The sequence below is a fragment of the Camelina sativa genome, chromosome 14 (genome assembly GCF_000633955.1).
Source record: "Camelina sativa cultivar DH55 chromosome 14, Cs, whole genome shotgun sequence".
NCBI classification, from domain to species: Eukaryota; Viridiplantae; Streptophyta; class Magnoliopsida; order Brassicales; family Brassicaceae; genus Camelina; species Camelina sativa.
Window position 1 is genome coordinate 13,011,887 of NC_025698.1, and position 16,442 is coordinate 13,028,328.

Consider the following 16,442-nt stretch of genomic DNA (forward strand, 5'->3'; position numbering starts at 1 on the left):
TATGAAGCAAATACAATTGCTTTTATTCACAAATATGACGTGACAACTACATTCATGTCAAGGTTTCCCTTCTGTCGCTGCTACTGTGGGTGCAGTAACCCCATAAGAGACATTCACTAGTTGCGCTGCAGCACGAGCAGCTGCTGTTGCACGGTCAGCGCTAGCTAGAGCATCCCGGGCTCTCTCCATTACGTCAGTCTGATCCCGTCTAGTATCTGGAGGTACTTGAGAAGCTGAAGTCAATTTAGATGATGACACGTTTTTGATCGCTGGGTTTTGGGCTTGAAGCTTTTGGAATCTCTGTGTGGCCTCTGCAGGCAGACTTTCAACTTCCCTAGAAACTGAAGACTGAGTGTAGCCGTGCTGGGATGGCTGAGATTCAGAGATACCATCTTGACGATGTATTTGCTTAGCTCCACCCTACAAATGTCGTTAGAACAAAACTATCAACTTTATAAACCGACTTCATTTGTTAAAACATTTCCTAAACCATTTGCTAAATTGAAGCAAACTCAGCATTTGTGTACATTAACAGCTAGGCATCAGAAAACTATCAACTCATTGCTATGCATACATGTATTGTTCCTTTCGCCCTATTAAATATCTACCAGACAAGTAGTTCTTAAAAATTATAGTTGTAATTTCTAATTCAATGACATGCTGCTTCCATTTAGGGAAACAATTTTTTTTCCTCAGTGACAGAGCTGAGTAGTATCAAAGATTCAAATTTCACATCTGATTTAGAAGACCGATGTATGTCAAAATGTTACCGACTAGCTTTCCCTAAAATTAAAAAACCAGGGTTCAGAGAATAGTACCAGTAGATCTTCATGGCTCTTCATGAATTCTGCTTCCGTGGCAGAAGAATCCCAATTCAAACTGTACTCCTGCGCGATATCCTTCAACATCTTGAGCCTTGCTTCTCCCGATGGACTAGTTAGAGAAAGCTTTTCAATGATCTGACCAAAAAGATAAAACAATCAAACTAGTAAAACACTTCATTCAAGAGTGCAGTTCTCTAGATATGTACATACGACATGAATAAGGAAGAAACTAGCCCCCCAAGTATACTAACAGTACGATTGACACCAGAATCCGGACGAAGCTCAGAAGCAACCATGATAAATTCTTTTCCATATTTTGTACCAAACAGATTCTTAATTTGCACAAGATCAGGCACTTCAGAGCACCTTGGAGCAGCAAAGATGATACTAGCAACAGCCTCTCTCAACTCCCTCGGACATTCCCTATCCAAAGAAACAACACACATAACATAATAAGGATCATCCCACCTAATCCGTATTGTAAACTCCAACACATATGAAAACCAAAGACTCTCACTTTTCACTTTCAAGAATTGGAACACGAGCAAGTACAAACTCGCAGAACAGCTCCAGTATCTCATAAGCTGCCCATAAATTCATTTCTCTTATCACATGCTCCACCTAACCTCAAACAAGAACATAAACAACTTGATTGTTCATTGTAAGAACTAACATACACAAATCAAACTGGGATGGTATAAAAATGAACGGACCCTGATTCGAGCGATAGGTTCTTGTCCAGCTTGCAAGAACTGAGCTATCTCCTTCTTCATATGCTTAAGCTGCATATCTCTCTTGTTTTGCAGCAACTTCATCCGAGCTATTGCCAAATTCAAGCTTGTCTTGCTGCCAAAATTTACTTAAATTTCTCAAATTTTGTGGAAGATCAATCAAAACCATAAACTCTAACTTCAAATTGAAGAAAACGATGGCATCAAACTTTTTGAAGAACCCTAGTTGCTTTCTTCAAATCAAAGCCCAGATCCTAAACGAGATAAACGTATAATAATAAGAAGAAGAAGGAGATACCATTTGGCGCCAAAGATGCCACGGTTGAAGAGTTGGTTAAGCAGCGACATTGAATCAATCGGAGCAGAGGAATCAATACGGAGGTTGCCGATTTGAATTTGATCGTCGATTTGGGAAACAGAAGACGAAGTGAGTGCATATAATATCCTGCGACGTGGAACACGGATGTTACGGTACGCGCATAACCTTACCCAGTAAGAAGCGTGCGTGAAACTTCACTAGTGACAACGAGAGTGGGTCACATATAGTAATAAATTAATTGGAAAACAGAGAGGCCAATATATACACTAACTCTCTTAACCGAATCCGAACCGGAAAACCAAAATTCTCGAGTCGGTTTAAATGTTGATCCATTAGAACTTAAGAAGTCAATGTAATTTACACGATTTTTTTTTTGTTTTTTTTTTTAAATAACGAACACGTTAAATGTCGGATCGAATTGTATCATTACCAATTTCTGTTTCATACTATTTAAATTGTAGTATTTGAAATATTGAATTGGCTTAAACCTCCATTTGGTTTCATGATCAACTCTGTGAAAGAAATGTAATTATAGTAATGATTAGACGACACACTAATTCTCGGCCAGTAACCTAATTCCAGGGATCGTATGTTAATGTTACGATAAGTTCCTTGGATCAAAGTTATATACGAAGTTTAAAAGATACTGTAAATTTTATTTCTTCTTTCTAGTAAATTTAGAATACCAAAGTATACGATCTAAAAAAGAAAACAACTTAAAAACTAGCACATCCTGTTACATACAAATATTATATAAATTTATATATCAAAAAATAAAATTAAAACAACATTAATCACATTTAAAGCGTTCGCAATGCTATCAACATCGATTCTATGGTCTAGCAACAAATTTTTTTTTTATTTTTTTATAAAAATATTTACAAAAACAACATTAATCACATCATAATATGTGTTTGCAATGCAATAAACATCGATTCTATCGTCCCACGACAAACCTACTTTATATCTTTATAAAAATATGTAAATCGAAAAAAATCAAAACAACATTACTCACATCACAACACATGTTCTCAATGCAAGAAACATTGATTTTATCGTCCCACGACAAATTTACTTTTTATATAATTTTTTTGCAGATAAACAACATTACTCACATCATTATGCGTGTTGCAAGAAACATAGATTCTATCCTCCAAAACAAATCTACTTGTATATAAAAATGTAAGCATAATAGAAAACTTCCTAAAGAACGTTTCATACATTTTTCTTTTAAATCTTCAAAAACAAATCGGAATGAAACTACTAAAAATGAAGAAAAGAGGTAAAGAGACACAAATCGTGTTGCTCACTATGACAAGAAATCAAGGAGCGAAGCTTGCTCGATAGTCGACCAACATCTAGGCTCCACAAAGAACGCGATGGCTGCAGGTAATTTGTAAACAACTGTTAAAATTTTCGTGAATTGTTGAGCTATGAAAATTTATTGATTAGAGAAGATGATGTCTTGAAAAAAGTTTGTTTAGAGAAATTTTCATGTGATGTTAGTCAATGAGATGGTATTCATAAAATTTTACATATTTAACTAAACAAGAGTTTGGTCAAGTTTTTCCCATCACTTTCATAATTTCAAAATTATCTATATTTCTACAATTGATTTTATTTGCATGTGTTACTTTAAGTTTCTTTCAAACAATTTTAACTTAATACTTTGCTAACATCTTGTAAAGTTCTTAAAAAAAATCAAGCGTAATAACTCAACTAGTAAAGATTCTCTGGCAAAGTATAGAGGTCACCGGTTCGAGTGACAATCTTTACGAAGGGACTATATAAAATGCTTTGGTCCCTTGCATGAGTGCATGTACGGGGACTAGGCGTAGAACTTCTTAATAATTCAAAAAAAAAGTTCTTAAAAGCTCAACAATTTTCAAAGATATTAAAAGCTTACCTTTTCAAAGTTTTACACTTTCAATCATCATATATTAATGCTTTGGAATAATAATACAAGCATAAACTTTCAAATTAGAATTTATAATATCTTAAACACTTTTTAAAAAGTAAAAGGAAAACACACAAAAACAGATCTTTAAAGACATTAGTATTGAAATAATATAATTTTGTTTATGTTTAAGAAGGTTAATATGGATTTAGATCCATATATTCTCTTAAGTCAGTGGCACTCGATCTATGGACTATGGCCTCTAGGACTCGTCATTGATGTTTTTCATTGGGGCGGGCATTTCGGTTTAAGTTCGGGTACGGTTCAGTTCGGTTTGTTCGGTTTTGTCAAAACTCTAACCAAACTCAACCAAAGTTAGTTTGGTTTGGTTTGTGTTCGGGTCGGTTTATGTTCGGTTCGGTTCGGTTTAGTTTGGTTTTAGTTTGGTTCAGTTTTAATTCGGTTTAAGAATCAGTTAATGTAACAAAATAAAATTGATTATGATTTTGTAATAGTTAATTAATCATATAAATTAGAAAAGATAGAAAATTAAAATTAATATCTAATATTAAATATAATTAAATTTATATTTATATTTAGTTAATTTTATTAGAAAAATTAAAATAATGTAAAATAGAAATATAATACAAGTGGTAATAGATAAGATCACATATTTATAATTTTAATAATATTATTAATTAATTTAAAAAACACATTAGGTTATTGGTTCGGTTTGGTTTAAAACCGAACCGAACTGAACTATTTGAGTTGAGAATAAACATAGCTGAATGGTTAGAGTGTAGGATTGGATTTGGTTTGGGTCGGTTTGAGTTCGGTTGGTTCGGTTCGGTTTAAATGCCCATTCCTAGTTTTTCAGTAGAATTAAGGACACTAGCTAGGTAATATATAATTTCTTCATAGATTTCAGAATCTAATCAAATTTATCACATTAAAATATCTTTGATTTTAAAACACGCTCGTAAGTACATCTAGTCTCTTACGATTGAAACAAAAGTTCAGTTCTTTTAAAAACATTTGTTGACATTAGAAAATATGATAGGGTGAAAATCAATTTCTTACAGATGCTAAATTATACTATTTGATATCATTATCAATTTCTAAGAATCTTTCCTTCGTAACCGTCCTGCTCCCACTCTTGGAAATGACACATATCAAATTCTGTGAAATGGTTATTAATGTATTTCAGTAAACGTTTCAAATCAGAAAAATTAACTATATATTGACCAAAACAGTTTGTTTGAGTCTTCAGATTTCTCTCCGGGTTCTTTGAAAAAGCATTTGAATGTATGCGTTACTACTCCCTCCTGATCCCCTCCTTTAAAATGGCAGTTAGTGATTTAAACTTCACCTTATAAATCCAAAATATTCACATGTACTCTGTTTCTCCTCCCTGACACGCAAGAAATTTTTCAAAAGTAACGTATTAACAATAAATACTTAATTATTTATACTTAAAATTTAATTTCTCACTGAGGCATCTCTCTTAATTCCCACCTTGATTAATCTCTCTGGAACTTGGAAGCTTCCAATATCTCTCTCATCATCCAAACATTAATATGGCTTGTGGTTTGGACGGTTACATGTAAGCTGTTTTGAAACATGGGCATGGTCGAAACTTGTACGGTTCTTGGAGCCAGTCCAAAAAACAAATTCCTCGTTATAAGGAAAATAAGGATGCATGCAATGTTTAAAAGTTAATTTGAATTTAGTTTTTAAAACAAACTAGAAAAACAAAATTTCTTCGTGCATGTCAGGGTGACAAACATGAAACATGCGTATGCATCTTTGTTTTTTGGTCTTCACTTAGTAATACATATATAAAAACAAAGAAATTAGCAATGGAGTGGACATAATTTGTCAAAGATGTTTATGAGCTTAGAAACAAAATCATCATATATATTACACATTTCCAATACTTCAGTTACAATTTTCTCTTTATGTGTCTACACTACTATAATATATAGGGATATGCATGCATGTACGTATTTGCATTTACTAACATGTTAAATATTACTTATATGAACGTACGTACTATAAATAAGAAGGCTACACCACCACTGAGGGGAGAGCTTAAGTTAAAGCGAAAAAATTTCCTTCAACGACAACAGAAAAAAAAAGCCAACTCACTTTCGTGATCTCTACTCTACCAAAAAAAATGGCAGCACTCATCACCTTGTCATCATTCATCACCTTATCATCATCATTTTTCCGTTTTCCCCTTTCCACCGTCACTACCATTTCGCAGCGACCACGATCAGTGACCATGTGCATGGGCAAATCAGGGCCAAACACTCCCAAGGACAAGGTGGTCCTCATCACGGGTACTACCGGCACTGGCAAGTCACGCCTTTCCGTCGATCTCGCCAACCATTTCTCCGGCGAGATTGCAACAAATCTCATCCCACTCAATGAGCAAGGTGGAGTCCCGCACCATCTTCTCGGTGACTTTCGTCCGGAAGATGGTGAACTTAGCCCAGGAGAGTTTCGCTCTTTAGCGACATTGTCTATCGCTGAAGTTGTTTCCAGAGGGAAACTCCCTATCATAGTTGGTGGGTCCAACTCATTCAACCACGCTCTCCTTGCAGAGCGTTTTGACCCGACCATTGATCCTTTCGCTCCTAGTTCGAGTCTCTCAACCATATGCGCCGACCTGAGATACAAATGCTGCATCTTTTGGGTGGATGTCTCAGAGCCGGTTCTGTTCCAACACTTGCGCAACCGAGTCGACAAGATGATCGAGTCGGGGCTGTTCGAGCAGCTGGCCGCTTTCTATGACCCTATAGTCGATTTAGGTCCCAGACTTGGGGTTCGGAAGACTATAGGCGTAGAGGAGTTCGATCGGTACTTCAGAGTGTACCTAAGGGAGAGGAACACAGGAGTGTGGGACTTGGGAAGAAAGGCAGCCTACGAGGAGGCTGTTAAGGGCATGAAAGAAAGGACGTGTCTGCTTGTTAAGAAGCAGAAAGAGAAGATCATCAAGCTGATAAGAGGTGGCTGGGAAATCAAGAGGCTTGATGCCACGGCGGCTATCATGGCGGAGCTGAATAAGAGTTCAGCAGCCTTGGGAGAAGGAAGGAGTAGTTCGGAGATATGGCAGAAGGACATAGTGGAGGAAAGTGTGGAAACTGTGAACAGTTTCTTGTTGCAAGAGTAGTTTTGTTTTTTAATTAAATAATTTAAATGTGTGTTTAAAAAAAAAATGTATGTTAAAAATAAATAAAATTCTGTATGATTTGAAGAAAAATACCATGTTATGCTTTTATGTGAGTACTTGAACACCTTTGCAATATATCAGCTCTACCATATTTATGAGTCTGCGGTTCATAGGAACTTAAGCAAGCCACGTTTAAACAATGGGGTCTTTTAAAGCAGAGATTATGACCAATTGTATCAAAGTACGACAATTGATTTTGAAACTTTCTTCGACAATGTCCTTCTCCCTTTGTCGTACTTTGACATAATCAGCCATAATTGTCGCTTTAATAGGTCCTAATAAACTTAAACACAACATTGGCTACTAAAAACATAAATTTTGGTAGAGCTCATATGAAATGCAAATGTTTTTAAGAACTCATATACAAGCCTAACATGTTTTTTTTCCTCTAAAACATACATTAGAGTTTTATTGAATTTTTACACACAAATTACAACTGTTTTTTAACACACATTTTATGTATTTAAATAAAAACAGAAAACTACCCTTCTAGCAAGAAGCTGTTCACAGTCTTGACGCTTTCCTCCACAACGTCCTTCTGCAAAATCTCCATGCTACTCCTTCCTTCTTCCAATGCTGTTAAACTCTTATTCAGCTCGGCCATAATGGCACCCATGGCGTCAAGCTTCTTGATCTCCCAACCGCCTTTTATCAGCTTCATAATCTTCCCTTTCTACTTCTTCACCGGTTGTCACGTCCTCTCTTTCATCCCTTTCATAGCCTTCTTGTACACCACTTTTCTTCCCAAGTCCCACATTCCCATGTTCCTCTCCCTCGGGTACACTCTAAAGTATCGATCAAACTCCTCTATGCCTATGTCTTCCGAATCCCAAGTTTCCGCCCCAAATCTACTATAGGGTCATAGAAAGCGCTGAGCTGCTCGAAAATTCCAGACTCGATCATCTGGTCGACTTGGTTGCACAAGTGCTGGAACAGAACCGGCTCTAAAACATCCACCCAGAAAATGCAGCAATTTTACCTCAGGTCCGCGCAGATGGTTGAAAGACTCGAGCTAGGAGCGAAAGAATCAATGGTCGGGTCAAAACGCTCGGTAAGGAGAGCATGGTTGAATGAGTTGGACCCACCCACTATAATAGGGAGTTTCCCTCTGGAAACAACTTCAGCGATGGACAATGTCGCTAAAGAGCGAAACTCTCCTGGGTAAGTTCACCATCTTCCGGGCGAAAGTCACCGAGAAGATGGTGTGAGACTCCACCTTGCTCATGGAGTGGGATGAGATCACTTTACTTTAAATTGTGTACTTATTTTAAAACATAAGGACTTTTAGTTAGTTAATTAAAATTATACTCCTCCAATAGTAAAACTCTAGGTTTCTATTTTTGAAAAATATTATTTTCAAAATATAAATATTTTAAGTAGAACATAATTAGTTTAAATGGTTGAAATTTTTAGATTTTATAAAAATGGAAAATTATTGCATTTCATAATTTTTTAAACATACAAAACATAAAAGCATATTAAAAATAAAAGTACAAATGATAAATGGGGAAAAATATTAGTTGTAATCTTGATTTGTGCCAAATTTTTGTCATATATAAATAAAAAAAAATTTCTTTTATAACAAATACTAAACCAACCATATAATAACCCATACACAATAATAATTAGGTATTAAACTTGTTAAATAAGAGGCAGCTCTTATTTTTTTCATCAGTTAAAATTTATTTTTAATCACTTTTGAAATAAGAGTCTGTGTTAAATCCCTCATTGGAGATAAACTTAGTTCTTTTTGTCACCACTCCACTTCTAAAAGTATATATATATCAAACATGTCATACTGTTTTATAAGTTGTATCTTTTATCATATAAAACACAAGTCATTGTACCAATAAAAACTCATATCTGCAAAACCAAACTTAAAAAAAAAAAAAAAAGGATTGTTGAGTGAAAAAAGGAAGAAAAAATTTTACCTAAAAAGAAAAAAAAATATTTATCGGAAAAATCGTATGTAACTTTTCTAACTGCTTTCCCATGCCTCCATGATCGTCTACACAATAACTATTTTTCTTTCTTTTACTATATACTAGGATGTCGATCAGTGCGTTACCGCACGGGAAAGTGAAAACTTGAAATGGCTAATATTATTAATTTCATATTTCAAATGCAAAATTTATGGTTAACCTTATAGTATAAAAGTCATAAATAATGACTAAGATTAATCAACCAAATTAGTTAAATAAAATATTTGTTGTATATATAAAAATAAAAATCGATTCAGTGACAATAAGAGAATAGTGTTAAAGATATATAAATCTGAGTTTACTGAATCATACTCAGATAATCAATTTTGGAAGATATTCACATAAAATAAAATTTAAATCATTATTCTTTCGAAATTTATAAAAAAAAAAATAAGAGAATCAGCGAGAAAGAGCTGATAGCTACAACCAACCATATTGACTAAAAAGATAAATTTATGAAAAATTAGAAATCACAATTAATTACCTAAATTAATACTTGGAAGAGATGATCAATACAAGTTAGATGGAAAACAACACCAAACAAAAGTTAGATGAATGAATCAATAAATAAAAAAATCCAAATTTTTTAACAAAGATGAGTGAATCAATGTTGATTAATAACTTGAAAGAAAATAATACTCAGAATTTTTAAATTTGGAGGTGTTAAATAATACTCAAAGAACAAAAACTCTTTTCAATGTCCATAAAAAATATATAAACAAAGAGGTGTGAAACAAAAAATGTGCGAAAACTAACAAATGTGAACATTGAAAGCTGGGACTACAACGAAGAAACACAATTGTTGGATCAAAAAATTACAAGTTTTAAGATCATTAACAAATCTAAACAGTTACATGAGATAATAAAAACAATCTCATATGTTATATTTAAATTGACCCCTAAAAGTGCGTTTGCTATAATATATAAACATATAAATCTATGAAAAAATAGAAATCACAATCAATTACCTAGATTAATACTTGTAAGAGATTATCGATGCGGGTATAAATGAAAAACCACACCAAACAAAAGTTAGATAAAGAAATCAATAAATAAAACAATCCAAATTTTAACGAAGATGAATGAATCATGTTAATTAATAAATTAAAAGAAAATAATACTCATAATTTTTAAAACTTGGAGGTGTGAAACAATACTCAAAGAACAAAAACTCTTTTCACAGTCCATAAAAATCTGCATAATGTATATATAAAAATAAAAAAAGTGTGAAAACAAAGAGGTGTGAAACAAAAAAAGGTGTGAAACAAAAAAGTGCAAAAACTAACAAGTGCAAACATAGAAAGATAGAGGTACAACAAAAAAACACAATTGTTGGATCAAAACATTGCAACTTTATGTAAACAAAAATGTGTGAAAACTAACATGTGCCAACATGGAAAACTGGGGGTGCGACAAATAAACACAATTGTTGGATCGAAACTTTGCAACTTTTGAGATCATTAACAAAGTGTGAGATCATTAATAATACTCAAATAACAAATTTCTTTTCAAAGACCCTAACAATCTCTATATATATATAAAAGCAAAGAAGTGTGAAACAAAAAAGTATGAAACAAAAATGTGTGAAAAAAAATTGTGTGAAAACTAACAAATGCAAAATTTGAAAGCTAGGGGTACAACGAAGAAACACAATTGTTGGATCGAAACATCGCAACTTTATATAAACAAAGAGGTATAAAACAAAAAAGTGTGAAAACTAACGACACAATTAATGGATCAAAACATTGCAACTTTATATAAACAAAAAGGTGTAAAACAAAAAGGTGTGAACTAACGGGTGCCAACATGGAAAGCTGGGGGTGCGACGAAGAAACACAATTGTTGGATCAAAACTTTGCAACTTTTGAGATATCAACAAAGGGCGAGATCATTAATAATACTCAAAGAACAAAATTTCTTTTCAAAGACCATAAAAATCTGCATATATATAAAAACAAAGAGGTGTGAAAACAAAGAGTTGTGAAACAAAAAAGTATGAAACAAATATGTGTTAAAACTAACAAGTGCAAACATTGAAAGCTAGGGGTACAACGAAGAAACACAATTGTTGGATCAAACCATTGCAAATTTATATAAACAAAAAGGTGTAAAAACTAACGGGTGCCAACATGGAAAGCTGGGGGTGCGACGAAGAAACACAATTGTTGGATCAAAACTTTGCAGCTTTTGAGATCATTAACAAAGGGTGAGATCATTAGTAATACTCGAAGAACAAAATTTCTATTCAAAGTCCATAAAAATCTGTTTATATATAAAAACAAAAAGGTGTGAAAACAAAGAGATGTGAAAACAAAGAAATTTAAAACAAAAAAGTGTGAAACAAAAAAGTGTGAAAACTAACAAGTGCAAACATTGAAAGCTATAGGTACGACGAAGAAACACAATTGTTGGATCAAAACATTGCAACTTTATATATAGAAAAATGTGTAAAACAAAAAGGTGTGAAAACTAACGGGTGCCAATATGGAAAGCTGGGGGTGCGACGAAGAAATACAATTGTTGGATCAAAATTTTAAAACTTTTGAGATCATTAACAAAGAGTGAGATCATTAATAATACTCAAAGAACAAAATTTCTTTTCAAAAACCATAAAAATCTGTATATATATGAAAACAAAGATGTGTGAAACAAAAAGTGTGAAATAAAAAGGTGCGAAAACTAACAAGTGCAAACATTGAAAGCTAGGGGTACGACGAACAAACACAATTGTTGGATCAAAACATTGCAACTTTATATAAACAAAGAGGTGTAAAACAAAAAGGTGTGAACACTAACATGTGCCAACATGGAAAGTTGGGGGTGCGACGAAGAAACACAATTGTTGGATCGAAACATTGCAACTTTTGAGATCATTTACAAAGGGTGAGATCTTTAATAATACTCATAGAACAAAATTTCTTTTCAAAGTTCATAAAAATATGTATATATATAAAAGCAAAGAGATGTGAAAACAAAGAGATGTGAAACAAAAAAGTGTGAAACAAAAAGGTGCGAAAACTAACAATTGCAAACATTGAAAGCTAGGGGTACTACGAAGAAACACAATTGTTGGATCAAAACATTGCAACTTTATATATACAAAAAGGTGTAAAACAAAAAGGTGTGAAAACTAATGGGTTCCAACATAGAAAGCTGGGGGTGCGACGAAGAAACACAATTGTTGGATCAAAATTTTACAACTTATGAGATCATTAACAAAGGGTAAGATCATTAATAATACTCAAAGAACAAAATTTCTTTTCAAAGACCATAAAAATCTGTATATATATGAAAACAAAGAGGTGTGAAACAAAAAAGTATGAAACGAAAAGGTGCGAAAACTAACAAGTGCAAACATTGAAAGCTAGGGGTACGACGAAGAAACACAATTGTTGGATCAAAACATTGCAACTTTATATAAACAAAGAGGTGTAAAACAAAAAAGTGTGAAAACTAACGGGTGCCAACATGGAAAGCTGGGGGTGCTACGAAGAAACACAATTGTTGGATCGAAACTTTGCAATTTTTGAGATCATTAACAAAGGGTGAGATCATTAATAATACTCAAAGAACAAAATTTTTTTTCAAGTCCATAAAAATCTGTATATATATAAAAACAAAGAGGTGTGAAAACAAAGAGATGTGAAACAAAAAAGTGTGAAACAAAAAGGTGCGGAAACTAACAAATGCAAACATGAAAGCTAGGGGTGCGATGAAGAAACACTATTGTTGGATCAATACATTGCAACTTTATATAAACTAAAACGTGTAAAACAAAAAGGTGTGAAAACTAACGGGTGCCAACTTGGAAAGTTGGAGGTGCGGCGAAGAAACATAATTGTTGGATCGAAACTTTGCAACTTTTGAGATCATTAACAAAGGATGTGATCATTAACAAAGGGTGAGATCATTAATAGTATAATACTCAAAGAACAAAAACTCTTTCCAAAGTTTATAAAAATTTGTATATATATATAGAAACAAAGAGATGTGAAAATAAAGAAGTGTGAAAAAAAAATGTGTAAAAATTAACAGGTGCGATTTTGAAAAGATAGGGGTACGATGAAAAAATACGATTATTGGAAAAAATCTCTTGCAACTGTTCGAATTATTAATAATTCTAAAATATTAGATGAGATAATAAAAACATTTTCATCCATCATATTAAAGTTGACACCCAAAAGTGGATTTGTTATTATATATTATATATTATTTATAGTATTATTTTACAAAACCAAAACCATTTTCTATGATTAAAAAAATCAGAACAAATCCACAAACCAATCGTTGGCTCTGGGATGTTTATTTTTTTTCTCTAACAATCACATATTCACATCTAAGGTAAATTTGGTATTCAATTCATTTTTTTTGTCTTTACATCTGCTTTACATGATCCCACACTATTTTCTTTGCTTCTTCTTCCACAACCCTTTATTTCCCAAGTCTCACGTACACTTTGAATCTACGCTTATATTCTCTCTGGGATCGATCTCTCGGGTTTGGGTTACAACATCACCACCAACCAAGACTCCATTCCTTTTCGACAGTTCTTCCAAGAAGATCTTTATTTCTCTCCTCTCGCATGGCATGAATGCAACCTTAAGACGACACGAAGGTCAATTTCCCTGACCAGCCATTCTTACAAAGATAAAACATCCAAATATCCTGTTCTTCTTTCTTCGTCTTTCATGGTCAGTTAGATACACGTCTCTCTTAAACATATACATATATTATTGTTTTTTTCAAGTTTTGAAAGAATTCCACATTCTCTGTAAAAATACACTAAAAATGTAGTAAGAGAATTCGTAATGTGTTAATATTACCCCAACAGTAAGAAAAACTGGATATTTGACATAAACAATGTTCAGGGATATATAGTCTCAAATTTGATACATGTTTTCCATTTCTATAGTTGTGACATTGCATATCATAAAATGAATCACATTACTTTACCAGTAGTAATGAGTATCAATGCATCATCAATTCATAAATAATTTGTAGTTTTGTTAGTATATTTTTCTTTTAATTAACTTTATAAATTTTTTAAATTGAAAATTATAAATAATATCTAAAAACAGGAAAATAATTAGGACTTATACTATTACGAATCCAATTTTATTTTCCCTAACAGTTTAAATATAATTTTAACACATGATATCTCAACAGTTCCCTAACAACCTCAATCTTTTAAAACAGAAATATGTATCTCATTTAAAATTATGTATGAAATATTTTATACTCTCGTTAATGGTAATTGAAAATATTGCAGCAAAATGAAAATACATTTCAAAAACATAATTTAATCTATTTGTCCAGTAAGTAATACGGAGTAGGATACTAGTATAAATAAGTCTATCACCATAATAATCGTAATTGGTACCGTTTATTTTACTGCAACTGTATATAGCGTTACTAGTTGGATCCGATGACTTTGTTGATTGACACTGATCAACATTTGGTTGTAAATCTTGTTTTTATTTCTTTCTTGGCAAGTTTACAGTAATAGGTTAAACTCTTTTGTAAAACCTCCCCTTTACTTTTTAAAAATGACATTTACATTCCTATTAAAAAAAAATAGCGTTACTAGTTAAACACTATGGTTAAAACTTAAAAAGATATATATAACCGCCGAACCGCCACGGATGGTACGTTACGTAACAATAAAACGAAAAACATTACAGTAATTATTAACTTGTGAGTTTGTAACTATGGTCATATTATAAAACGTAGACATCACATGTTGGAGAGGCTGACTCATTCACCTTTTTGCCTTATCCTCCTTCTACGCTCCCTGCAGTTTCGTTGAAAGCCTCCGATCGATCCGCTGCCGCCTTTCTCCAACGTGTCTTAAAGATTGTGTCATCACATATCCAGATATCCTGTAGTTATCTACCAGGTCATCTCTCTAATTAGTATATTTTTTTTTCTCTTATATATTCTGTAATGATCATAACCCAAAATCTCCTTCTCCTTTTCTCTCCTTACTTTTATATTTTTCTTCCTTGCCAAATATAGCAACAACAAAAAAACACTAGTTTAATATCTGCAATGGAGGTCCCGATAATAAACAGAATAGGCGATTTTGACGTGGGGATAAACTCGATAAACGACCCGTCAGTTTTGTCTCGAGCTTTAGCCGTCTCCAGCGTCGGAAAGTTACATCAAGCTTATAGTTTCTGGAAATGGGGAGCTTTATTGCTACTTGCATTTTTAGCTTCATTCACATCCTTAACTACAAGAATCAAGAACTTAGTCTTTAGATTAATAAATGTAAACGTGTCTCTACCTTCTTCAACTCTTTTATATGATTACGAAAGCGACTCCGATTGGTCTTTCTCGTCAGACTCCTCAGACGACGACGAAGATGATAAAGATGATGAAGATGAAGATAAATCGGTCAATGGTGATTTACGCGTTAAAAGATTTGGTTATCACCATGATGACGATGCTACAAATGGAAACATTCCATGGTTGAGGCGGTGCAGTGGTAGCTTCGGAGACTTGTTAGATCTAGGCTCAAGCGGAGTCGTGAAGCTATGGGAGAATCTTGATTTCAACGGAGAAAGAAGTCCACGTAACGCGGTGGCTTCTTTTCTCAGCAGATGCGGCTCTTACTCTTTGTTGTCCCCGGCTGTTTTGTTAGCGGCGGAGAAGAAAGGATTCGAGGACGTGGAAGTGAGTGCGTGGGATGCACGCGTAGGTTTCGGGGTGCCGACGCTGCTCGCGGAGTGGAAGCAGCCTGGGAGGTTACTCGGGAAGATCATTAGGGTTGACGCGGGTAACGTGGCCAAGATCTACGTCGGGGATGACGTCGGCGGAGAGATTGTAGTGGGAGACATGAGGATGGTTAACAGTGCGTTAACGGAACTGACGGCATCAGAGGTTGAGAGAATGGTGAGAAGACGCGGACGCCGTCATTGAGGCTGACGGTGCCGTTGAGGAGATGTATTGGTGGCAAACGATTGGCATGGTAGGGTCTATTAAAGACATAATTACTCAACGTAATCGCAAGTAATCACCAACAAAATTATTTTGTAAATAATTTATCTCTCGTCTATATATATATTTTTTTTCAATTAGTGTTCCATTGTCTATTTTGACAAAAAAAAAAATGTAAATAAATAAATCTCTTATTTTGTTCTTTTTAAGAAACGAAGTTCAACCATTGGTGTCGTGTATTTTGGATTTCATGTTATTAGTGGAAGACTCGCATATATATATTAAAAAAAATCAAAAAAGCCTCGGAATATATTATATAATATGGAAAACGTATTATCTACGGAAAAGAAAAGAGCTGGATTGCTGGATTGCTGGAAGCGTGTTATTTTGGTTGGATATAATAAATAGGCGAAAGTAATGGACACAACAGATTTGACTTTAATCAACGGAACAAAACGTGTTATTTTTGGTTGGATAAATTAGGCGAAATTTATCCATTCTTTTGTTTTTGGTCA

At 33.7% G+C, this 16,442-nt stretch overlaps 3 protein-coding genes and 1 pseudogene across 4 annotated transcripts in view; 2 read left to right on the forward strand and 2 right to left on the reverse strand.

The window, feature by feature from the left end:
* The window catches only part of LOC104741269 (IST1 homolog), a 2,950-nt gene extending 967 nt beyond the window's left edge, over positions 1 to 1,983 (reverse strand). The window contains exons 1-6 of one of the 2 annotated variants that reach the window (XM_019235695.1): positions 1,854 to 1,983; positions 1,538 to 1,670; positions 1,342 to 1,445; positions 1,076 to 1,247; positions 819 to 959; positions 69 to 420 (exon numbers count right to left, since the gene is read on the reverse strand). In XM_019235695.1, coding sequence (XP_019091240.1) covers positions 69 to 420; positions 819 to 959; positions 1,076 to 1,247; positions 1,342 to 1,445; positions 1,538 to 1,670; positions 1,854 to 1,903 — 952 coding nt within the window. In that variant the 5' untranslated portion in view covers positions 1,904 to 1,983. Of the gene's footprint in view, positions 1 to 10; positions 421 to 818; positions 960 to 1,075; positions 1,248 to 1,341; positions 1,446 to 1,537; positions 1,671 to 1,853 lie in introns of both variants that reach the window. The other variant, XM_010462082.2, reaches the window with a different exon arrangement.
* LOC104741270 (adenylate isopentenyltransferase 6, chloroplastic-like) lies at positions 4,495 to 7,095 on the forward strand. The gene has a single exon (XM_010462083.2). It carries the CDS (start codon positions 5,948 to 5,950, stop codon positions 6,944 to 6,946), a length of 999 nt encoding a protein of 332 aa, XP_010460385.1. The 5' UTR covers positions 4,495 to 5,947; the 3' UTR covers positions 6,947 to 7,095.
* On the reverse strand, positions 7,488 to 9,000 carry LOC109128676 (annotated as a pseudogene).
* On the forward strand, positions 14,623 to 16,067 carry LOC104741272. Its single transcript, XM_010462084.2, has one exon. The coding sequence runs from the start codon at positions 15,037 to 15,039 to the stop codon at positions 15,907 to 15,909; it is 873 nt and encodes a 290-aa protein (XP_010460386.1). The 5' UTR covers positions 14,623 to 15,036; the 3' UTR covers positions 15,910 to 16,067.

Excerpts from the sequence above, each read along its gene's own strand:
- LOC104741270 (XM_010462083.2), top strand. The coding sequence starts at position 5,948 with ATGGCAGCACTCATCACCTTGTCATCATTCATCACCTTATCATCATCA.
- LOC104741272 (XM_010462084.2), top strand. The coding sequence starts at position 15,037 with ATGGAGGTCCCGATAATAAACAGAATAGGCGATTTTGACGTGGGGATA.